The 21,347-nt window shown below is 36.6% G+C and overlaps 1 protein-coding gene across 1 annotated transcript in view; it reads left to right on the top strand.

Annotated features, from left to right (window-relative positions):
* The window catches only part of LOC150087624 (sterol O-acyltransferase 1-like), a 283,384-nt gene that overhangs the window by 84,640 nt on the left and 177,397 nt on the right, over positions 1 to 21,347 (top strand). The window contains exons 4-6 of the mRNA XM_090369891.1: positions 1,366 to 1,473; positions 3,184 to 3,335; positions 13,690 to 13,817. Coding sequence (XP_090226017.1) covers positions 1,366 to 1,473; positions 3,184 to 3,335; positions 13,690 to 13,817 — 388 coding nt within the window. The remainder of the gene's footprint in view (positions 1 to 1,365; positions 1,474 to 3,183; positions 3,336 to 13,689; positions 13,818 to 21,347) is intronic.

Below are 21,347 nucleotides of genomic sequence, written 5' to 3'. Positions count from 1 at the left end.
GAGACTAGGCATCTGTGCAGTGATCTGATTGAGGTGTATAAGGCCTTGAATGGGTTGAGCACGCCGAATTCTGATGGGATCCTTCCACTTGTTCAGATTACGAACCTAAAGGGGCATAACTTCAAATTAAGAAAAGACAGATGTAGAATAGATGTGCGGAAATTTGCCTTTAGCCAGCGGGTGGTTAATTGCTGGAACAAACTTCCATCTGTCGTTGTGGAAATTGATAGGTTGAATAAATTTAAGGAGGAACTAGACAGGCATTTGGAGGGAATGGTGTGATTTTTTTTTTTTTTTGGCTGATGCTGCATAAGCTCATACACATGCTTTCTTGCATCACATGTCACTACTACTACTACTACTAGTACTACTAATACTACTACTACTAGGTCTGTAGTTACTTGTGTCACCCTTTGGACACTCTTTGTGAATTGGTGATACATTTGCACACCTCCAGTCCATGGGGACCTCCAAACATGGGGATATGCAGACTGTTCTGCAGTTTATCCACTCTGTATCAATTTCCAACCCTCGTAGCATGTTTTCCTCATTTCACAGTTTATTACCAAAAGATAAAACCACATGTTCTCATAATCCTACCATTGTTTCTGTTCATTGTGTAATTTTGACTCTTCTAACATGCATTGCTCATTTAATTTTTTTTAATAAAATCATATTCACTCCCAATAATTTAAATTCCTTTTGTTAAATGTTTTTTTTTTTTTGAATACTGAGAAACTTTTAATGTCTTTGTTTTCCAGTTTTCTAGATGTTGAAAAAGGAAAAGTGAAATGGATTTCTGATATTTTGTTTTTTTAATTTTTGTGCAATGTTTCTTTGTAAATATAGATAAGTCCGTAAAATAGACTTGGTATTTTGCTTTTTACACATTTATAAAAAGGAAAAGCAAAATATCAGCAGTTGCTGGGTACACATATTTATGTAAAATAGCATTTGACAAAAGGAATTTTTAATTATTAATAATGATTAATTGATAATTATTTGTTTGATTTTTGTAATTAATGTTTTCAAAAGAAATCAGTAATCATAAAATAAATCAAAATAAATCAGTAATTATAAAATTATAAAATAAATTAAAAAAATCATTAATCATAATATAAACCATTAATTATAAAATCCTTTACATTTCATTAAACTTACTGTATAGCTGCCACTTCATGTTTAAAGCATACTCTATTTCTAATGGAAACAATGGCTAATTACACTCTTTCAGATCAAAATTAGATACAGTATTAGCTATAACTTCATGATTATAAGCAGTAATGTTTCCCTAGATCAAGTGTTTGATCAAAGTTAAGTAAAACTGCAATTTTAGCTGTAATTATACATTTTTCTCTTTTATAGGGACTTTCAGAATACTCCTCATTTATATCTGATGTGTAACATTTGGCCTACAGCAGTGGCAGTTATGTTTATTTATTCAGTGGTCATCTATATTTCTAATACAGAAATGTAAGATTATATTATTGAATATTTTTGATGTTTTATTCAAATTATGAACATTTTAATTTCACTTAAAAACTCAGTACTGTTTTACATCATCATTGCTATTGCTTTTTTTGTATTATCATTTTTATGTTTTTTAATTATTTTTTATTAGCATTACCTGTGTAGACCTGCATAGGTTGTTTGTGTAAATGTCTAAAATGCTTCAAAAATACTACTCTTTGTAACTGTACCTTCATGTTTAAACAAGATTGCATATTTCCGTAGTGGGAACAATGGCTAATTGAACTCTTTCAAAGAAATTCAATATTTCAATATAACCTTGTGATTATTATATCTTAGATAAAACCAGCAGTAGCATTTCTGCACAAGTAATGATAATATAAACTTAATTAAACTTATTAACTTAATATAAACCATTGCTTTAAAATATTGCAAAGGCTAGAAAAATCAGTGTTATCTGTCAAAATATTGAAAAATTAAAATAATGAAATAAAGGGGGGGGGACCACTTATAATGCTTTCCCACTTGCACTTTGTGGCCAGTCCATTCAAAAGCGCTACAGCAGGAGTTTGCTTATAGAACACAAATTAAAATATGTAAATTAAGAATAACAGCAGAATAGGAAGACATCAAAGAAGAAGTAAAATATAATGAAAACCAATAGAAGGGGTGAGAAACTAAATCAAGAATAAAGGCATTGTAAAAGGAATTAGTGCTTATTAACATAAATTTATCTCTGTCCCTGTGATGTCTTAGGACATCACAGGGACAGAGATATCCAAATTATGTGAAATATCACTATTTCGTGTATATATCTGACTATATATTTATCTACCTATACATAAATAGTTCAGCAGAATAAATAAGGCCTGGTGAAACAAGTACAGTGAAAATGAATACATAAATTTAGAAACAATGAAAGGAATGGGGAGCATTAAATTAAGAGGATGAGTGTTGTGGAAGAAATATGTATCGAAAAATTTTGGGATAACTTAAATAGAAAAAACCAGTTATAAACAAATTTAGACTAATGCTCCCAGAAAACAATGAAACCAAATGATCTGAAATATCATGAATTTGATTTCATCAGAAGGGTGATAGCATATTGTCAGTTGCTGTTTGATGCATTGATTTGTATAATTTTCAAAATGTGGTGATTCCGTAATGGTTATTACCCTGTTGCATTCTGATGAGATGAGGCTCTGTTCGTACTGTTTTTAATTTTAGATTCTTTCATTTATTGGTCATATTACTGTGGTTGGTTTACAGTATCATATTCATAATGTTTCACATTGTTTGGCTTTGGTGCTCTCAGCAGTCGCTGGCCTAAATTTGTATATTATTGGCTTGTAATTGCTGTATTGGTTTTCTGTATAAAGTATCTCAAAAATTTTAGGTATGTATTCCTTCAGCAACATTCTTCCTCTTAATGTAGTTACTCCCCCCCCTCCATCTCTTCAATGTTTCTGTATTTATGTGGTTTTTGTTGTATTCTTTCATGCAGTGCTCATTCATTCTGCTGACCTATTTTAATTCACATATGTAACTTAATTTACATTATCTCACAGAAAATTTGTTGGTTATGCTGAGCAACCACTGATGTTTGTTTTTCTTTATTTTTATTTCTTTTTTGTTGCTCTTCATAATCTATTAATCAACTGTAATTTCAATTTATATGTATAATTATTATACATACATATATATTTATAATAGGATGAAGAAAGATATTAATTTGATGTTCTGGGCATTGGGAAATTTTCATGTTGCAGTCATTGTATGGTTAACTATTATGCTGTGTACCATAAAAGTTATGTATCCACTATTTTGCTTTTGGGCACAGAATCGGCCATTATCTCAGAAACAAAGTAAGTGTCATTAGATAAATAGAAAAAGTAAGTGTTATATAAATTTAAGATTATTTTTTTTTAATGTGTGATATAAGATTTTTTTTTTTACTATATAATCGTTTGATATTTGTGTGACACCCTTCTCAGAGCTTGTATGGCTTTAGAAATAATTTTGATAAAATGTATTTCTAAAGCCTTAACTTAAGCTATGAGTGTATTTTATACCTGTACAATACATTAAAAATGCAAAAATAACAAATAGGAAACAGTTTTCCATTTTTAATGTAATGCAAATGATACAGCCTAGATGTAATAACCTGATCTCAATTTATGAAGCTATAATGATTTATTTTCAGAGAAAATAAATGTACTGGAGAACAACTCTTATAAGCAATCCACTAAATTTCAAACAATAAAAAAATAATAATAAAAAATGAATTCACTTCCACGATAATGATGCAGTATATATTTCACTGTTGAAAACTATGACTTAACTGAGGATCACTAATTCCTCTTTTTTATTTGTTTGATGCTCTACATATTATGGTATTAAATTAATAATGGCAAGATACTGACTGTATCAGGTAGCAGGATTGTACCAAAATCATAGCAGTCAATGAAGAATAAACTTGATGACAATTGTACAGTCATACATGAAGTTCTCTGAGCAGTGTAGAGGTAGGCTGCTAGGATAACTCAAAAGTTCTATCAGTGAAGTTTTGAGTTATCCTAGCAGTCTACCTCTGTTAGTAGTAGTAGTCTCTAACAGAGACTTCTCACTGTCTCTACTAACTCTGTTAGTAGAGACAGTAAGGTGATTATAAAGCAACGATTAGTCCACACCTTGAATACTGCATGCAGGGCTGAGAATCTCAGAACTGTTAGAAAGTATTCAGAAAAGAGTAACAAGATTCCAGGAAAATTAATGGAGGCACTGATTAAAGAAGCACTGCAGGATCATCTGGACAAGACTTCAGTTATAGCTCGGACACAGCATGGTTTTGTTAAGGGAAAGTCTTGCCTGACCAATATGATTGGATACTATAATGTTGTCACAAAAGAACTGGATGCAGGGAATAATTTTATTCTGATATTATATATTTGGATCTTAGAAAGGCTTTTGATATTGTTGCACATGGAAGACTGCTGCACAAATTGGAGCAGTGTGGCATTGGAGGCAAATTGCTGCTATGGCTAAAGGGAGAGTTGAAGGGGAGAAGACAGAGTGGTAATCAATGGACACTGCTCATTGTGGACTAATGTTATTAGTGGAGCCCCTCAAGATTCAGTGTGGGGTCCATTATTGTTTTCTGTATTTATAAATGATATTGATGATGGTATATCAAGCTTAATGTCCAAGTTTGCAGATGACAGAACAGTTGGCAGGGTTGTTAAGTACACTACTGATGCTATACTGCTGCAACAGAATCTGGAAAGGTTGAGCAGATGGGCTGAGAGGTGGCAAATGAAGTTTAACATTGACAAATGTAAAGTACTACATATGGGAAGCAGCAACCCCTCATGGGGAGTTAAATACATTTGATGAATTTGAGGTATTGCTCAAAACATCAAAGGCAGATATTGTCAGGATATCAGAGACGTGGTGTCACACAGATGTAAGGAATGCAAAACTAGAATTTGGGGAGTACAACATCTACAGAAAGGATAGACATGATAGGAAGGGAGGAGTGATTATGCTATAAGTTTAGAAACACAAAAAATCCAAGGAAGTGAAGCCAGTCGACATCTCTGGACAGTGCAGTGTCGAGCCAGTTTGGTGTGACATAATCATCGGGAGATCAAAATTGAGAGTAGGAGTGTGCTATAGGCCTAATGACTCTGATGAGTATAATAAGAAACTGTACAGGGAAATAGAATGGGCCAGTAAATCAGAGAGTCTTATAATGGGGGATTTTAATTTCCCAGATATTGACTGGAATTTGTGGGTTGGTCACTGACACACTAGTAAGGTTTTGTGGATTTATTAGATGATTGTTTTCTACATCAGCATGTTTGGGAGGCAACTAGAGGGAGTAATACTCTTGATCTGATTATCAGTAGTGATTCTTCATGCATTAAGAATCTGCAGATAAAGGAACCACTGGGTGGCTGTGATCACAGTGTGCTGAAGTGGGATTTACTCAAAAGGTAACTACCATCAGGGGTAAAGGGAAGAGTTTTTACTTTTGCAAAGGCAACTACTATGGTCTGAGACAGTATATAAATTCTATACAGTGGGACTGACTGCTGATGTTACCAACAGCAAATTCAAAATGGGAAGCATTCAAAGAACTTATCTTGGAAGCTACTAGGCTTTACATACCAACTAAGAAATATTGTTCAAGGTTTAGGCCTAAATGGATGTCAGATGAACTAATGAGACATGGCAGAGAAGAAAAATGCATGGGATACATATAAATTAACATGTGAAACAGAAGCCTATGATAGATATAAGCTGGTCTGTAACCAAATTACAAAGGACGTTAGGCAGGCGAAGGCAGATTACGAGAAATCTTTGGCAAAGGATGCAAAGAAAAACAGCAAAGAGTTCTTTCCTTATGTAAACTCTAGAAGGAAGGGGATGAATCAGATTGGTCCACTTGATATTGATGGTTCAACTGTTAATGATCTTACTCAGGTAACTAACAAACAAAATGAGTATTTTGCATCTTCATTCACACATGAGGAGTTATTCAGAGAGGAGAATGCCAGAGGTGTATTCAACTCTGGCAGTAAGCTAGATAATCTTGTAATAACTGAGAGTAAAGTGGAGGAGAAATTGTTGAAGATAAACACATGTATTGTTGAAGATAAACACATGTTGAAGATAAACACATGGTAGTTGGTTGGTGAAACAGACTTCCATCCCTTGTTGTGGAAGTTCACAGAAGTTATTCCCTGCATCCAATTCACAAAAGAATTGGATGCAGGGAATAACTTTGATATTATATATTTGGACCTTAGAAAGGCTTTTGATACTGTTGCACATGGAAGACTGCTGCACAAATTGGAGCAGTGTGGCATTGGTGGAAATAGTTGCTATGGATAAAAGGATGGTTGAGTGACAGAAGACAGAGAGTGGTAATTAATGGACACTGCTCATCGTGGACTAATGTTATTAGTGGAGTCCCTCAGGGTTCGGTGTTGGGTCCATTGTTGTTTTCTGTATTTATAAATAATACTGATGATGGTATATCAAGCTTAATGTCCAAGTTTGCAGATGATACAAAGGTTGGCCGGGTTGTTAAGGACGCTACTGACGCTATGCTGCTGCAACAGGATCTGGAAAGGTTGAGCAGATGGGCTGAGAGGTGGCAAATGAAGTTTAACATTGACAAATCTAAAGTACTACTATTGGGAAACAGCAACCCCAGAGCAACATATCAACTCTATGGTACTACACTGACAGTGGTAGAGAATGAAAGGGACCTGGGGGTGGTTGTGCAGGCAGATATGAAGTTCTCTGGGCAGTGCAGACGGGCTGCAAGAGTAGCTCATGGTGTCTTAATGATATACCGGAATTTTTCTAGCAGGGATAGGGAGGTGATTATTCCCTTGTATAAGGCAATGGTCAGGTCGCACCTTGAGTACTGTATACAGGTCTGGAGGCCTCATTTCAAGAAGGATGTGGAGCTGCTGGAGGGAGTACAGAGAAGGGCAACATGGTTAGTGAACGGAACGAAGGGTTGCTCTCACGAAGAAATGCTTAAGTTTTGCAAATTGCAGTGTCTGGAGACTAGGCACTGGCGAGGTGATCTGATAGAGGTGTACAAAGCCTTGAATGGTTTGAGCATGCTCAGTGCTGATGGGATACTGCCTCTTGCTCGGAATAATCACCTGAGAGGGCATAAATTCAAATTGAGGAAAGACAGATGTAGGATAAACGTGCTGACATTTGCCTTTAGCCAGTGGGTAGTTGGTGGATCAGCCTTCCATCTCTTGTTGTGGAAGTTGATAGCCTAAATAAATTTAAGGCTCAGCTGGACAGGTATTTCGAATGAACGGAGGGGTAAAGTGGAAGTGGTTTTTTTTTTTTCTTTTTCTTTTTTTTTTTTTTTTTTTTTTTTTGGCTGTTGCTGCATAAGCTTGCTTTCTTGCATCGTATACCTCTACTAATGCTATCCTAGTTGCATCTTGTGAGTTTGTGGTTTCTAATAAAACCCCTTTATTCCTCAGGAGAAGAATATTTTTAATCTTCATATTCTTATAATCCTTCTTAATTGCATCTGCCACCGTATTCCTGATGTCTTGGCTCAAAGCCAAAGCAGAATTCTCTGTAGATCTAAGTATAACAATATTTTTAGGGCCAAAATACCACAAGGACTAACAGACACAGGCATAACCTTATCTGCAACTGCAACCCATTGTACGCCTCACAGTAGCCTCCCTAACAATAGTATCACCATTAGAATTCTCACAGACCAAATTCTGCCTAACTGCATCAGCAAATAATCTGTGAGGAGCTGCCCACTTCTCCATTAGCTGATCAAAATGATCTGCCCGAATTTCTAGTTCCGATGATTTAGCTTTTAATAGCTCATTGTCAATCAATAAAGCTGTTGTGACTGCCTCTAAATCTGCTCACAAACTATGGATGCGATTTGAGGCCAACTTTGTTACTTTGCTTGAATCAGCTGACTTAAACTCTCCCAAAGCCTTTTGAATTTTGGCTACTATTGCATACACAGCAGAAGCCTCAAGGGATCCTTCAAGGTCCAAACCCTCCGTTAATGATGAATCCTGAACCACATCATTTTCACTAGAACTATTTTGATTATCTGTATTAATCATAGAAGTAATAAGATTGACATCTGTTCCTATCGATGGGGTAGACTCTCCCATCCACACACAAGGATTTTTATCCTTATCCTTGTCTTTATCTTTGTCCAACCGAGGAACAAGCACTCTGGGCGTTTTAGGGGTTTTCGGGGATTTTTACCTCTAGACAGTTTTACATTGTCTGGAGATTTTTTTGCCCTCCGAATCCACTAACTCTGATCCGGAAGACGAGTTCTCTGCATCAGAATGTCTAGTTAAAGTTTTGTCCAAATCCGTATCCATGTTTAAGAGTGTATGTTTTAGTTAAGAAAAACAAAAGCCATAAATAAATAATCTTATAGCTGGATAGATTTTCTCTTCTTCAAAATATCCCAAAAGATAATCACACTACTTCAAAATATGTATGTATATATTATTTCCAGCTGGATGAAATATTGAAGAGGTATTTTAAATTCTGAAAAATGTGTTTTCCAGATCATGGCTCCAATCCACCAGAGGGGGCTGGAAAATTCCTAAAAATTAAGTAATGTTTCTAGGTCCACATCCACAAAAGATGGAATCCTTAGGACCAATATGTGAGCAGATACGGCTACTTTAAGGCTTTGAAAGGATAGCACAAAGAAGCCCACAATGCTAACCTATGGAAAATAAAAGTTGGTAGAATCACACACTAAGACTTCCCCATTGAGAAGTAAGAGTGTATTAATATTATATTCAGTACTATGTATTACTGAGATGGCACTAGTTAGTGTTTTCCATCTCCATGGATATATTTAAACAAAAATTCTCAGGTAGCCATTTTCTACCGTGAAAAGTCTATGGGCCCATGCTAAGTCTATGGGAAATTTCACAATGGTATATATCCCAGTGTTAACTATATGTAGTTCTATGTATAGTATTCAAATAATGAAAGAGAACACTTCACTCAATGATATCAGCACAACCCCATGATCCCGACACCCAAAATTTAACCCAAAAACTCACCAACACTTCATCTTTAAGAAGCACATAATTTTATAGGAGATGGCTTAAAAATACTTTAAATAATCTTAAGAACAGGAGCACATTTCCACAGTTAATCCAACCAACAATCCCTCTAGCGGAAAATCCATCCTAACCTCAGAAAGACATCAATCATACTGCTTTATGGAAGCGATTGGGGGGTAGCCAGAGTTTTTCTCTAGAGATTATTATTATTATTATTAGCCATATGGTACAAGGAAGCCTGAGGCTTATGCTGCACCAGCCAAAAAAAAAAAAATTCCCAAGTTATCCCCTCAGAGAGAGAGAGAGAGGTCCAGCTCAGGACCCTGAGTTTGGCAAGCCCATACTCACCAGATGTGAGCCCCCGGGGTTAAATTATACATGGGTTCCTCCATGTCAAGCCTTCAATAAGCAAAGCGGTGGTATTTTTCCAGTTGGTGAGAGTCATCCACCACCTAGTATTGCCTGGTAACAAGAGGGGGCAGTATTTTTCTGTGGAATGACTGAAACTGATAATCAGTTCCTTCAGATCTGAATCAGTTGGGACTTAATGTCCGTTCCAACTGATATTCAGTTCATCAGTGTTTTAGACTCCCATGTAGTAAGCCCAGATTGTCATGCTTGAGAGAATATCTGTGATAGTCTCAAGGACCTAAGGACTTATTTTATGCCTTTTATTTTAAAAAACAAAAAAATATTAATTTTGCTAAAAACCCCAACTCCATATTACAGATAATATAGAAACATCAGTCTCTTAGACTCTTCCATTTTCCAGTTTAAAAGACTTGAAATTTCAAATTACATATGCATATAGTTTGAAAAAAAATTTTAAAAATTAAACACAATGTATAATAGATACTATTCCTGACTTACCTGAAATAAGTGTGAAAATGACTTACATTTTCACACTTATTTCAAAGTTTCTTCTATATACAAAATTTTAAACTATATGTTGCTACCCATCTTTATGCTGTATAAACAATAATAAAGCTTTTAAAAACAACTATGGTGAGAAGGCAGTAGATGTTATTTTGACCTTGTGAGAGAGGGAAAACGAGTTACCTATAACTTTAAACAAACATTTTCAGCACTTTCTTGGTATCACACCAAAAACAGTGGCAGAGTGCCTGACAGGTTCTCACACAAAATTTCTATATGAAAACCATAAGAAAATAATTTCTGAAGTGAAGAAAATCATTTCAGACATTACTGCAGTAAAAGTTTGACTATAATTAGGAAGGTATAAAAATTTTGAGAATATTCATCATCAATTAATAGTTATAATTCAGGAACATCATTTTCAAGGAACAAGTTTGAGGTGACCTGCCACCACTGCTGGGTTAAGGGTCCAAATGTGCACCATGAAAACACTGCCACCACCAGTCTGGATTTTGGCATTTGGCAGGATGGATATTTGAACGTGTGCTGTTTTCACCATATTCTGATACTCTCATCATCGCCTATCAACAGGAATTGGGAGTCGTCAAACCAGGAAGCTGTTTTCCAATCCTCCAGTGCCTAGCATTGGTGTTCCTGATCTCATTGTAACCAAAATTTCATTTTTTTGCTGAGGAATGGAACCAGTTTCAGTCATCGGCTGAAATACCCCATCTGTGACTTGGTATGATAAGTTGTGCATGCCACTTTGGTTGCCATTGTTGTACTGTGTTGTTTTTTGACTGACTGTAGCCTTTCTGTTACCATGCACAAGTTGTTGATACTGTTACTGAAGAAGTGTTCCATTTCAAGAAAAGGGTAAGCATACATAATATAATGACTACTTTGTGTAACATAATTATGGCTAAACCCTTAGCCATAATTATGACAGCATACTTGGACTCAGGGGAGGTTCCCACGGACTGGAGATGTGCAAATGTATCCCCAATTCACAAAGGGGAATCGAAAGGTGACACGAGTAATTACAGACCAGTTAGTTTAACTTCTGTTCCGGGTAAAATTATGGAGTCACTGGTTAAAGATGCATTGCAGGATCATCTAGACAAGACTGCAGCAATAATTCAGACACAGCATGAGTTTGTTAAGGGAAAGTCTTGTCTAACAAATTTGGTAGGATATTATGATGTGGTTACAAAGGAACTGGATGCAAAAAATAATTTTGATATCATATATTTGGTTTTCAGGAAAGCTTTTGACACTGTTGCACCTGGAAGACTATTGTACAAATTGGAGCAGAATGGTATTAAGGGTAAGTTGCTACAATGGATAAAAGGATGGTTAAGTGGGAGAAGACAGAGGGTAGTAATCAATGGGTGCTGTTCTTAGTGGACTAATGTTATTAGTGGAGTCCCACAGGGTTCGGTGTTGGGTCCACTGTTGTTTTGTATATTTATCAATAATATTGATGAAGGTATATCAGGCTTAATGTCGAAGTTTGCAGATGATACAAAGGTCGGCAGGGTTGTTAATGACAGTAATGGCAGTGTGCTACTGCAACAGGATCTAGATAATTTGGGCAGATGGGCTAAGAAGTGGCAACTGAAGTTTAACCTTGACAAATGCAGTACTGCATATGGGTAGAAGTAACCCCAGAGAAACTCACCAACTGTGTGGTACTACACTTAAGGTGGTAGAAAATGAAAAAGACCTGGGAGTAATTGTGTAGGCAGATATGAAGTTTTCTGAGCAATGCAGACAGGCTGCCAGGGCAGGTCATGGGATTTTGTCAATGATATATAGGAATTTTGCTAGCAGGGAAAAGGAGGTGATTATCCCTCTGTATAACCAGTGGTCAGGCCATGCCTTGAGTACTGCGTACAGGTCTGGAGGCCTCATTTTAGGAAAGATGTAGATTTACTTTAGTTTGTACAGAATAGGGCAACAAGATTGGTGAGGGGAATGAAGGGATCCTCTTACCAAGAGAGGCTTAAGTTCTGCAAATTGCAGTGGCTGGAGACTAGGCATCTGTGCAGTGATCTGATTGAGGTGTATAAGGCCTTGAATGGGTTGAGCACGCTGAATTCTGATGGGATCCTTCCACTTGTTCAGATTACGAACCTAAGGGGACATAACTTCAAATTAAGAAAAGACAGATGTAGAATAGATGTGCGGAAATTTGCCTTTAGCCAGCGGGTGGTTAATTGCTGGAACAAGCTTCCATCTGTTGTTGTGGAAGTTGATAGGTTGAATAAATTTAAGGAGGAACTGGACAGGCATTTGGAGGGAATGGTGTGATTTTTTTTTTTTTTTTTTTTTTTGGCTGATGCTGCATAAGCTCATACACATGCTTTCTTGCATCACATGCCACTACTACTACTACTACATGGCCAGGTCTACATACTACTGAATGCTGTCTACATTGGACACATTAGTCTTTTTATGTTGTTAGCACAGTGCATTATTCACAGCAGGAAGCATGGCAATAATTTGCTGATAGGTGAGTGAGTGTATATTATATTCAATGAAAAAATAAACTTATATTAATAATTTTTTTTTCATTTTATTGATAAATGTTATGTAAAATTAACATTACTTCTTGTTTTTCTTTACATAACTTTAACAAATCAATACAGTCAGTTCTGCTATAACGCTGTACATGTGTTCCTAAAAATCTCTGTGTTATGGTATTTCATGCATTAAAAACAACAGGGCTAATGGGAAAAACAGGTATAGGGGAGAGCACTCAAAAATGTTGGGCATTGGTAAGTAAAATACTAAAAAAAGTTAGAAACCCAATAAAATTGCTAACACAGGTTTAAACCTGTGTTAGCAATTTTTAATGTAACACTTTATCTTGACAAGATATGAAGTTTGATTGATATTTCTGTTCACTGACATTGGTTTTTTTTTTTTTTTTAATAGTAAAATTTAAAACAGAAAAAAAGATAAACAGTCAATAACGATGAACACAGGATGCACAAGTGAGACAAGTTTATGAAGCTTAAAAAATAGGAATGAAGAGAAGATTCTGAAACTTTATTTATGTTTTTTATATGATTGAAGATTTCATGGAAGGGGAAACACATTTCACCATAATAACGTAAAAACCCATAGAATTCCAGTTATCGGTATTATTGCAAATGCAATAAGATCGAGTTTACTACACGTTTATGATAGAGTGCAGTAACAGAAAAGCCCAGTGAACCGGGACCTGCAAATTATTTTTATTGTTTTATGGCAGTGACCTCCAGAAGTGTGCTCCTCTGCTCATGCTATTATGCCTCATGAAATTTCTGTTTGAACAGAAAAATGTGAACTCCTGAAAACGAGTCGGCCTAGAATATCACGTGTTATCTTGTGAATACAGTGAATGACAACATTGTGTCTCTGAACAATGCAACTACAGTAAATGGGAAATACAGCTCTCCACATTTGACCTTTGACATTTTTTAAGCTTTGTAAACTTGTATGCATTGCTGCACAGGTCATCACGTTCAGCTTGGTGCCGGGTTTTGCAAATCGTGCATGAACCAATGTGAAAATCATGTTATGCTCGCATTGTTCCCTAATATATCATTCGTGTTGCTAAAATGCACGTTATAGCAGAACTGACTGTACATGCAAGCAAATTTCAGTACATCCACTTTTTGTGCTATATCTTTGAGTCTTACTTAAATGATGATAAAAAGTGATGTTTATCTTTATATTATAGGGTTATATGACTTGCTGTTTTTGGCATTCTTCATAGTGTATCAGATAACACTTCTCATCCTTCCAGCAACAGTTATTGTTAGGTATCATCTTCCACCATTGTCATCTGTTGTTATAACAATGGAGCAAGTATGTTTCTTTTTTAATATGCTGTTATTTAAGATTGCATGCAGTGAGAGTTACATTTATTTATAAGCTATTGCTAATAAAAGGGACTTCTTTTAATAAGCAAAATATAAGTAAACAATTAAAACTCTTAAAGTAACTTTTTCCTGAAAAAAAAAATGGCAGAAAACAACAAGAAAAAATATTCATAGAGCAGAGATATAAACTTGCCTTGCCTTTCTCCTTGGAAAAAATGCTACAATGTGCTACTGTTCTAGAAATAAGACTATTCTCTTGACCTCTTGTATTAAGAAGAATGATGCTCTGGGCAGTATTATTCTTAACTGGAAATTTTAATTCCACTGTTCTCTTCCAGACCAGTCCAGTTACATGCCTACATTATTATTATTAACTATATGGTGCAAGGAAGCCTCCACAGACCCCTAGTTACTATTCATGGCACTGGGAAATGGGCCAGGGGATTTGGAATCATTATTTTGGTGAGGCTGTTCCTGAGGTTGACCTAGGCTGTTTCCAGGGAGAGCCCAGAAAAAAAAATGGTAAAATAAAAAAGTTAATAAAAATAAAAAAGTTAAAAATAAATAAATAGGAATTAAAAACAATAAAATAAATGGAAATAAGAGAATAAAATAAAATAAATAAATAAATATTTAAAATAAGAGTCTTGGCTAGTGCAGAGGTTCCCTGGCTATTGTAAGTTCCCCTCTGCTGGAAATTGCCATTCTTCAGGTAAGAAGTGGGTATTCATCAGTTCTGTTATAGTCTTGCTGATTGCTGGGTATCTGCATTTGCACATTTTGTCTTAGTCTGTTGTTTCTTATAGTGAGTACTTCTTGAATGTAGGCAAATAGGTGGTTGTATTTGTTCTTTTCAGTGAGCAGATAGTTTGTCTGCTCTATATAGCAATCGTATTCTGGAGATTAGTAGTTTCCTGAAGAGATTGTAATTGGGACAGAAGTGTTAAACATGCTCCCATTCCCACAGGGACTCATATCTGGTGAGTATGGGGGCTTGGCAAACCCAGGGTCCCGAGCTGGATATCATCATTTTTCGCTTTCTTGGTGACTTCCTTCTCTCTCTCTCTCTCTCTCTCTCTCTCTCTCTCAGGGTAACACGGGAATTTTTTTTTGGCTGGTGCAGCATAAGCCTCAGGCTTCCTTGCACCCTATGGCTAATAATAATAATAATAATAATGTCTCATCTTCTCCACAATTAGACTATGGGCTGTGTGGCAGTCCAAGGGAGGGTAATTTTTGGTTAAAGGGTCCCTGGCCTGTGAGATTAGTCAAGTATGTAACCTTCAATCCTGGATCAAACCAAGAAATTTTCCTTGTGTCTAGACTCTTGATGTTGGGAATAAATCTATGAGTTGCCCTACCCAGTGTAATGGCATCCCAGCTGCTTTGCACATGTGGTAGAGATTTTGAAGCGCTTGCTTCTTTTCTTGGTTTATATTGTTACTTGAATTGATTGCGATGTTCAGGATTGTTGCAGGTAACTGTTTTCCTTTAAACAACTTTTAAATCCAGTGGAAGTTTACCTGGGATGATTGCAGGACACAAGTTCAAGGGGCTCTGCATGATCATTTGATGGTCAGTAGAATAGCATGAGCATGTATGTGTGATGTTAGTAGAATCAATCTTTGCAGTCAGTCTAATTTTTCCTTATTTGTGTTTGTCTACTCTGTAGCACCATATGTTAAAGAGCTGATAAAGGCTTGCCTCACAGCTCCCAATCTGCAGTCATCTTCCTAATAAAGCCAACAAACTTCACTTCTGTATTCTGTCTCTAGTATACTGAATATGCTGTATAAATGTAAGTTTATTACCCACAATGAGCCCAAAGTATTTAGTGTTTTGCATGTGTTATAGATTTCAATGCCTGCAACCAGCAATATCCATTCACTGTCAAATTCAAAGGGTGACATGAGTGATTACAGACCTGTTAGTTTAACTTCTGTTAAGACTGCAACTATAATTCAGAGACAGCATGGGTTTGTTAAGAGGAAATCTTGTCTGACCAATTTGATTGGATACTATGATGTGGTTACAAAGGAGCTGGATGCAAAATATAATTTTGATATTATATACTTGGATTTCAGGAAAGCTTTTGATACTATTGCACATAGAAGGCTGCTGTACAAATTGGAGCAGTGTGGAGTTAAGGGAAAGTTGCTGCTGTGGATAAAAGGATAGTTGAGTGGGAGAAGGCAGAGAATGATAATCAATGGACACTACTCATCGTGGGCTAGTGTTATTAGTGGATTCGCCCAGGATTTGGTGTTGGGACCATTGTGGTTTTCTATATTTATCAATGATATAGATGAAGGTATAACAGGCTTAATGTCCAAGTTTTCAGATGAAACAAAGATTGGTATAATTGTTAATGACAGTGATGATGCCACACTGCTGCAACAGGATCTAGAAGTAGGGCAGATGGGTTGAGAGGTGGCAACTGAAGTTGAACATTGACAAATGCAAATTTTGACATCATACCTTCTATCCTTTCATCAGTGTCATTTATGAAAATGAGAAACAAGAGTGGCCCAAGAACCGATCCTTGAAGGACCCTACAACTGATGTTACACCAATCTGAAGAATATCCATTTATCACAACCGTCTGCCTTCTGCTCTGCAGTCAACAGTAATGACAACCTATTCAAGCTTATAGTAACATCTCATGAGGGACCGAATCAAATGCTTTGCTAAAATCCAAAGAAACCATGTCGAAATTATTTCCCAAATCCAGCTCATAAGTAATTGTGTAAAATAGCCTACTAAATAGTTAAGCATGTTAAGCAAACTTAGTTAAGCATGATTTACTCTTACCAAAGCAATGTTGTGTGTCCATCAGAAAGCCAAATCAATCTAAATGTTCTTGGAATGCACTTGTAATCACTGTGAAAGTAATTCTTGCACTGCTTGTATTACAATGAGCAGCAGCCTGGAAAGCAAGGTGCTGGGGATTTCAAGGGTGGTGAGAGTCATCTTGGAACAAGTAAGTACATGGGTTGTATTAGGGTAACTAAGAGTAAGAACAGGTGCATATATACTTGCATGTACACCAATGCTAGGAGTATAGTAAGTAAATTTGATGATTGAAGAATTGAAATATGGGGAGTACAATGTGTACAGTAAGAACAGACAGGATAGGAAGGAAGACGGAGTTATTCTGTTAGTTAAGAAACACATAAAATCTAAGGAAGTGCATCCAGTTGACATAGATGGGCAGTGCAATGTTGATTCAGTTTGGTGTGACATAAGCACTGGGTAAGCAAAAATGAGAGTAGGAGTGTGTTATAGGCCTAATGATTCTGATGAGTAAATGAATAATTGTACAGAGATATAGAGTGGGCTAGTAAACCAGAATGTCTTATAATGGGGGATTTTAACTTTCCAGATATTGACTGCAACTTGTGGATAGGTCACTTGCACACTAGCAATCCTTTTGTGGATTTATTGGGTGATTGTTTTCTACAGCACCATGTTTGAGAGGCAACCAGAGGGTGTAATACTGTACATTTGATTATCAGCAGTGATTACTCATGCATTTGTAGAATTTTCAGATAAAGGGACCACTAGGTGGCAGTGATCACAGTGTACTGATGTGGAATTTACTTAAAGATGTAACTACCCTGATGGTAGTTACATTTTTCCCTTCCAAAAATTCCTTCCCTTTACTCCTGATGGTAAAGGGAAGGGATTTTTGTTTTCGTAAAGGTGACTACAGTGGTATCAGACAGTTTTTAAATTCTATACAGTGGGATCAACTGATCATGATATCAACAGCAAATTCTAAATGGGAAGCATTCAAGGAATTAATCTTGGAAGCTACTTGGCTTTTTGTACAGAAAAATGCATGGGATGCTTATAAATTATCAGGGCAAAATAGCCTACGGTAGACTAAGCTAGTCTGTAATCAAGTCACAAAGGAGGTTAGGCAAGTGAATAAAGATTATGAGAAATCTTTGGTAAAGGATGCAAAGAAAAACAGCAAAGGCTTCTTCACTAATATAAACTCTGGAAGGAAGGGGAATGAATCAGGTTAGTCCACGTGAAATCAATGGTTTGACTGTTGATGTTCCTGGTCAGATAGCTGATGAACTGAACAATTATTTTGCATCTACATTCACACATGAGGAATTCTGTAGGGAAGTGGACGATGGAAGCTTATTAAATCCTAACGGGGAGATTAATGATTTTGTAATAACTGAGAGCAAAGTAGAGGAGAAATTGTTGAAGTTAAACATAAGAAAGGCACCTGGGGTGGATGGGTTCTATCCAGTTATATTAAAGGAGGTGGCAAAGGAAGTAAGCAAACCCTTAGCTATAATTATGAGAGTATTCTTAGAGTCAGTAGAGTTCCCCATGGACTGGAGATATGCAAATATATTCCCAATTCACAAAGGAGGATCAAATGGTAACATGAGTAACTAGAGACCTGTTAGTTTATCTTCTGTTCCGGGAAAAATAATGGAGTCACCGATTCAAGAATCATCTAGACAAGACTGCAGAATTAATAATAAAGACCGCATGAGTTTGTTAAGGGGAAGTGTTATCTAACCAATTTGATTGGATACTATGATGTGGTCACAAAGGAACTGGATGCAAAAAATAATTTTGATATCATATACTTGGATTTCATGAAAGCATTTAATACTGTTGCACATCGAAGACTACTGAACGAATTGGAGCAGTATGACATTAAGGGCAAGTTGCTACAATGGATAAAAGGGTGACTGAGTGCAAGAAGACAACAAGACTGTTGAGGGAACAAAGGGGGCCCTCTTACTAAGAAAGGTATAAGTTCTGCAAATTGCAGCATCTGGAGAATATGCACCTTCAAGGTGATGTGTTTGAGGTGTATAAGACCTTGAATGGGTTGAGCAGGCTCAATGCTGATGGGATTCTTCCTCTTGCTTAGATTATGGACCTGATAAGGCATAAATTGAAGTTGAAGAAAGACAGTTGTAGAAAAAATGTGCGGAAATTTGCTTTTAGCTAATGGGTTGTTGATTGCCGGTACAAACTTACATCTGTCATTATGGAAGTTGAAAGCTTAAATAAATTCAAGGAAGAAGTTTACAAACATGTAGAGCAATTGGATGTATGATATGGTGTATTTATATATATATATGTTTTTTTTTTTTTTTTTTGCCCAATGCTATACAAGCTTGCTTTCTTGCAACATATGCGTGTACTAATGCTAATGCCTCTAAGATTTTTTTCTACCACTTAAGGTAGACTAACCAGTTCGTAGTTAAAACTGCACTCTTAGAACTGCTTTTATATTTTAATGATACATTGACACTTCTCCGATCAAAAGAGATCACCCCTGAGTCCAAAGATGCCTTTGAACTCAGGGGATTTGAACTCAGGTATTGCTCAAAGCATCAAAGGCAGATATTGTTGGGATATCAGAGACGTGGTGTCACACAGATATAAGGAATGCAGAACTGGAATTTGGGGAGTACAATGTCTACAGAAAGGATAGACAGGATAGGAAGGGAGGAGGGGTTATGCTATTAGTTAAGAAATACATAAAATCCAAGGAAGTGAAGCCAGTCGACATTGCTGGACAGTGCAGTGTCGAGTCAGTTTGGTGTGACATAAGCATTGGGAGATCAAAATTGAGAGTAGGATTGTGCTATAGGCGTAATGACTCTATTGAGTATAATAAGAAACTGTATAGGGAAATAGAGTGGGCCAGTAAATCAGAGAGTTTTATAATGGGGGATTTTAATTTCCCAGATATTGACTGGAATTTGTGGGTTGGTCACTCGCACAATAGAAAGGCTTTTGGGGATTTATTGGATGATTGTTTTCTACATCACCATGTTCGGGAAGAAAATAAAGGGAGTAATACTCTTGATCTGATTATCAGTAGTGATTCTTCATGCATTAAGAATCTGCAGATAGAGGAACCACTAGGTGGCAGTGATCACAGTGTGCTGAAGTGGGATTTACTCAAAGAGGTAACTACCATCAGGGGTAAAGGGAAGGGTTATTGCTTTCGTAAAGGGAACTACGATGGTCTGAGACAGTATTTAAATTCTATACAGTGGGACCAACTGATGATGTTACCAACAGTAAATTCAAAATGGGAAGCTTTCAAAGAACTTATCTTGGAAGTGCTACTAGGCTTTACATACAAACTAAGAAATATTGTTCAAGGTTTAGGCCTAAATGGATATCAGATGAACTAATGAGACATATGGCAGAGAAGAAAAATGCATGGGATACTTACAAATTAACACATGACACAGAAGCCTATGATAGATATAAGTTGATCTGTAACCAAGTTACAAAGGTGGTTAGGCATGCGAGGCAGGTTACGAGAAATCTTTGGCAAGGGATGCAAAGAAAAACAGCAAAGAGTTCTTTACTTATGTAAACTCTAGAAGGAAGGGGATGAATCGGATTGGTCCACTTGATATCGATGGTTCAACTGTTGATGATCCTGCTCAGGTAGCTAATAAACTAAATGAATATTTTGCATTGATATTCACACATGAGGAGTTATTCAGCGAGGGGAATGCCAGAGTTGTATTCAACTCTGGCAGTAAGCTAGATAATCTTGTAATAACTTAGAGTAAAGTGGAGGAGAAATTGTTGAAGATAAAAACAAGAAAGGCACCTGGGGTGGATGGGATCTATCCAGTTATATTAAAGGAGGCAGCAAAGGAAGTAAGCAAACCCTTAGCCATAATTATGAGAGCTTCCTTGGACTCAGAAGAGGTACCCATAGACTGGAGGTGTGCAAATGTGACTCCAATTCACAAAGGGGGGTCAAAGGCTGACACAAGTAATTATAGACCTGTGAGTTAACTTCTGTTCCAGGAAAATTAATGGAGGCAGTGGTTAAAGAAGCACTGCAGGTTCATCTAGACAAGACTTCACTTATAGCTTGGACACAGCATGGTTTTGTTAAGGGGATGTCTTGCCTGACCAATTTGATTGGATACTATGATGCATTCACAAAAGAACTGGATGCAGGGAATAACTTTGATATTATATATTTGGACCTTAGATAGACTTTTGATACTGTTGCAAATGGAAGACTACTGCACAAAGTGGAGCAGTGTGGCATTGGAAGCAAATTTCTGCTATGGATAAAGGGATGGTTGAGGGGGAGAAGACAGAGTGGTAATCAATGGACACTGCTCATCATGGACTAAAGTGGAGTCCCTCAGGGTTCAGTGTTGGGTCCATTATTGTTTTCTGTATTTATAAATAATACTATTGATGATGGTATATCAAGCTTAATGTCCAAGTTTGCAGATGATACAAAGGTTGGTAGGGTTGTTAAGGACACTACTGACGCTATACTGCTGTTGCAACAGGATCTGGAAAGGTTGAGCAGATGGGCTGAGAGGTGGCAAATGAAGTTTAACATTGACAAATGTAAAGTACTACATATGGAAAACAGCAACCCCAGAGCAACATATCAACTCTGTGGTACTATACTGACAGTGGTAAGGAATGAAAAGGACCTTGGGGTAATTGTGCAGGCAGATATGAAGTTCTCTGAGCA

This window comes from Mastigoproctus giganteus, chromosome 3, assembly GCF_048544385.1.
Source record: "Mastigoproctus giganteus isolate SK-2022 chromosome 3, ASM4854438v1, whole genome shotgun sequence".
NCBI classification, from domain to species: domain Eukaryota; kingdom Metazoa; phylum Arthropoda; class Arachnida; order Uropygi; family Thelyphonidae; genus Mastigoproctus; species Mastigoproctus giganteus.
Note: the sequence above shows the minus strand (reverse complement) of the source record. Positions and strands in the feature narration are given on the sequence as shown.